Source organism: Neophocaena asiaeorientalis, unplaced genomic scaffold (genome assembly GCF_003031525.2).
Source record: "Neophocaena asiaeorientalis asiaeorientalis breed wild unplaced genomic scaffold, Neophocaena_asiaeorientalis_V1.1 scaffold215, whole genome shotgun sequence".
Lineage (NCBI taxonomy): Eukaryota > Metazoa > Chordata > Mammalia > Artiodactyla > Phocoenidae > Neophocaena > Neophocaena asiaeorientalis.
Window position 1 is genome coordinate 195,353 of NW_020175011.1, and position 4,005 is coordinate 199,357.

Below are 4,005 nucleotides of genomic sequence, written 5' to 3' on the forward strand. Positions count from 1 at the left end.
CCATATGAGCTTCTTCTCGGGGAGAAGCCCTGGTAATTAACTCTAATGAGATTAAAGTAACTTGGAACTTTTCATTCTCCCAGCTCTGGAAAAGTAAATCTGGGATAACCAGTGGGTGCGTTATCTCAAAGTCAATCCCTTTTCCTGTAATGCAATGGCCCCCTCACTCCCACCTCAGCCCAGGCTGGAGAGGGGAGGAAAAGAGGGGCCTGCCGGGCTCTTACCTGCGCTTTGCTCCATCACTTCTTTCTGACACATGTCTTGAACGTTCACCGTGCAATTCACGATGAACTCGGGGGAGGAGCAGTCGTTATTCAGTTGGAATTCTTCACACTGGTAGCACTGGATTTGCAACGCAAAGCCTGCGGGACAGACGCAGTCGGATTCAGACCGGGCCGCCCCGAGACTACCCCAGAAGCCAGCATCCTGCCCCTCGCTCCAGCCAGCTGCGGCGCCCTCCCTCCTGGGTCTCCCCGGAAGGCGGCCGCGGTTGAAGCCGGTAGAGGGCGGCGCGGCCACCGAAGGTCCCGCAGGATATAAAGTGGGATTTGGCCCGCGAGCCCTGGACCCACTCGCCAGAAACAAAGAGCCCATCCGACACCACACCCGGCTCTTCCCCCACGGAAGTTGAAAGGAGGGCTATGCCGCCCGAGAGCCGAGGACCTGACGTGCGTCGGCTCCAGCCTACGCCGAAGGCTTTGCCTAATTGTTAATTGGTTACAAATGAGTTAATTACTATGTCGGCACCGTTCGCGACTACCTTCGCAGACGCCTTTTCAGTTTTCTTTGATAGTCGAAGCCGGCATCCCTGTGCTGTGGCTCCGAGGCCCCCCAGGCGGACGAAGGGCCGGGCGCTCAATGCTGCTGCGCCCCGAGTCCCCCGCCTTTCTTCGGGACGGTTCCCGAAGCAGCAGGGGTGGCCGCGGCGTGTGGCAAGGGGCGTGCGTGCGTGTGTGCGCGCGCGCGCGCATCCGCGGCCGCGACACCACAGTCCTTCCTTCCCGGCTTTCAGGGCTCCGTTTGGCTAGGGCTCCCGGTCCGGGTCCCAGCTCTGCAGAGCTGGACTGGGAGCCGCTCCTGTACTGGAGCGAAGGAGCCAGACGTTTCTGTACCTCTCCCCGCCCCAGCCCGACTGCTCCGCTCGGATCTACGAGCTCGCGTCTAGGCCCAACTACCCCCGGCTCCCGGGCAGATGAGCCCCGGACCCGGCGCACCTCCCCTCCCAGACCCACAGCGGTCGCGCTCGGAGCGCAGCAACTCAGCCCCGGCCAGCCCAGGCCACAGGGTGACCAGCGTGCCGCTCACCTGTCGGCGGCGCCACTGCCACGGGTTGCTAGCGACGCCTGACAACTTGGCGGGTTCGCGGACTGTCGCCCCCGCTCCCTCGCCGAGACCCTGCACGGCTCGGACCTTCCCTCCTCCCCAGCCCAGCTTCTCCTTTCGCCGCGCAGCCCGGGCATCTGCAGCCCGAGTCCCACCAATCCGCCGCTGCCGCCGCTCCTCCAGCAGCGCAGGATTTGGGCACTTTCCCATCTAGCGCCCCTGGGCACCACTCGCCGCCGCCGAACTCCCGCCGGGCGACCCCTGCACAGCACGGGCGCGGAGGTGAGCGCCCAAGCGGAGGCAGAGCGGCGGGCGGGTACACGGGGTGTGCGATCCCGGCCGGACGGCTGGCCGCTTCGTCTTCTTACCTTGAAGCAAGAACAGTCCGCAAAAAGTTGCCGCGATGCCGAGGACCCACATCCTCCCGGAGCCGCGGGGCCGGGAGCGGGCAGGCGCATCAGAAGCGGCGACCGCGGCGGAGGCTGTCCGGGCCGCAGCGGCTGTGGCTGCCGAGACTGCTCGGGCCCGCGCTGCCGCCAGCACCCAAAAAAGTCTCGCCTCTTCTCCCCACCTCCCACTCCAGGCACCACGTGACGGCTGCCGAGTTGGGGTGGAGGTGGCGAGCGGGGAAGGCTGGGACAGTCTTTTCACGTGTCCACCCCCTTCCGATAGCCCTCCTCTCCCGCCTCCGCACGTCCCCTGGGACGCCTCGAGGGGGAGAGGGAGAGTGTAGTTTTCGGAGGCTGGGAGGCTGGAGACTGGGGAAGGAGGCAGGAGGGCGCAGCAGGTGCCACGGCGGTCGGCCGGGCGCCGTCAGCAGGACGTAGGAGGTGGGGTGGGAAGACTGCTTGCCTCTACTTGCAGGGGCGCTTGCCCCCCTCCTCTGCGCCCCCCGGGGGCTGGTGGGTTGCCCGCGGCAGGGTCCGGTCCACCCGGCAGGGAGTGCGGGGCCGCGCTCCCGTGCGTCTGGCAAAGTTGCACACTCGCAGGCTCCCTAGGGTATCCGGTGCAGCTGCGCCTTCTCTTCCTCGGAGAAGCCCCTGGGTCGTTACCGGGCTCGGCTTCAGCTGCGGCGCAGTGGGCGAGGTGGGCGGGGTAGGCGGGGTAGGCGGGGACCCTGCCCAGCTATGCGCGCTCGGGCCTCGGTTCGTCTACCGCGCGCACCGCTGGAGGGTGCGGTAGCCTAGCCTAGGAGAGGACCGCTCCGGGGACAACCGTGAATGAGCTCCCACTAGAAAGCAAATTGGGGTGAAGACGAGAGTTGCCCTCCTCCATCCCCTTCGTCCAAAAGGCCGGGCAGCTTCCTCTGGCTCTATTCACGGCGTCCTCTCGTACACCGCGCCTTCCCAGCCCAGGACTCGGGCACTGGCACACCCCTCGCCACCTCCCCCCACCCCATCCCCCCACTCTTGTACAAGCGACCCACCTGGAGTACTCCCGGAACGCCAGCTTGCTACGTTTGCCTTCCTGGCCGCCGAGCCCTGCCGCAGGTGGTACGGGAGCCCGCTAGCCCGCCCGGAACGCCTGGGAGCCTCCGCCCCCAATCCCGCACGTTCCCACGCCTGTCCCCCAAATACCTAGGCAGCATCCATTTCGGTGGAAAGGGCTTCGTAAGCTTCGCCCCTCTTCACCTCCTTCTACTCGGGCCTCCTGTCTTAGGAGAAGGAAGCTCTCTTAGGCCGGGATGCTGATCATTTATTTCCCTATCCTGCCAGCAGAGCGGGTCCGGAAAGGGGCTTCAATGACTTTCTTGTCATTCCTCTGCAGAGATCGTTTCCTATCTGCCTCCGGCTCCTTATCTCTCCCTTTGCACCCCTCTTCCTCTCATTTCTAGTTGGTTAACCCCTCAGGGAGACGAAAATGCTTTGACCATTACTCGCTAGTCTGCAGACTCGAATCTTACAATTGGCTGAATTACTGCTTCTGGAGGAATAGGGCCAGTTTCCTTATTAGTCTGTTTATTCCTTCGGGGGAATGCGTCGTTGGAGCGCGTATGAGATTCAAATAACTAATTGCGCCGAAGGGTCCTTGAAGAAGCTCTTCTAAGCTTTCAGAGGGTGCGATTGTGATATGACGTTTATTCAGAAATGAAACAAAAGAATCTTAAAAAGTCTGAAAGACAATGACAAAATTTTCATTTAAGACAACAAAATTCAAATATAACAAATTGCACAAATTAACCAAATAACACTGACCGTACAATACTCTTTAAAGAAACAAGTGTGTACTAAAGTATCCATATAGATCCTAAAAATATCTGTTATGCCTAGTTTACAAGCTCCTGTACAAAAGCAATTATAAATAGTTCGCATCTAGAAAAAATACACGGTAACCTTTAAAATAGAATTTATCCTTACATATAAACAGACTTTGTAGGAAAAAAGGATATTAAAAAGTAAGAATTTTTCATAGCACCAACCATTTTATTTTTTACAAAGTGAACACTGCAAACAGGAATTTACTTTGATTTATAGATTGACCAGGTTTTAATCAAAAGAGCCAGAAGATAAAAATCAACAGATAATGTTGAGAACTGCAGAGAACCACTACGTAGAAGAGGATGTAAGGAAATGATTGGAGGGAAAGTAGAATTACATCGTCTCTGATACAAATAGCTTCTGATCAGTGTCACACTTGAGTACCTTCCTCTACAGTTTTCAGTAGAAGCAGAATTATACTTAT

The 4,005-nt window shown here is 58.8% G+C and overlaps 1 protein-coding gene across 1 annotated transcript in view; it reads right to left on the minus strand.

The window, feature by feature from the left end:
• Positions 1-1,758, minus strand: part of LYPD1 (LY6/PLAUR domain containing 1) — a 52,129-nt gene extending 50,371 nt beyond the window's left edge. Inside the window, exons 1-2 of the mRNA XM_024761904.1 lie at positions 1,692-1,758; positions 225-362 (exon numbers count right to left, since the gene is read on the minus strand). Of these exons, the coding sequence (XP_024617672.1) occupies positions 225-362; positions 1,692-1,743 (190 nt within the window). The 5' untranslated portion in view covers positions 1,744-1,758. The remainder of the gene's footprint in view (positions 1-224; positions 363-1,691) is intronic.
• Positions 1,759-4,005: the final 2,247 nt, after the last annotated feature.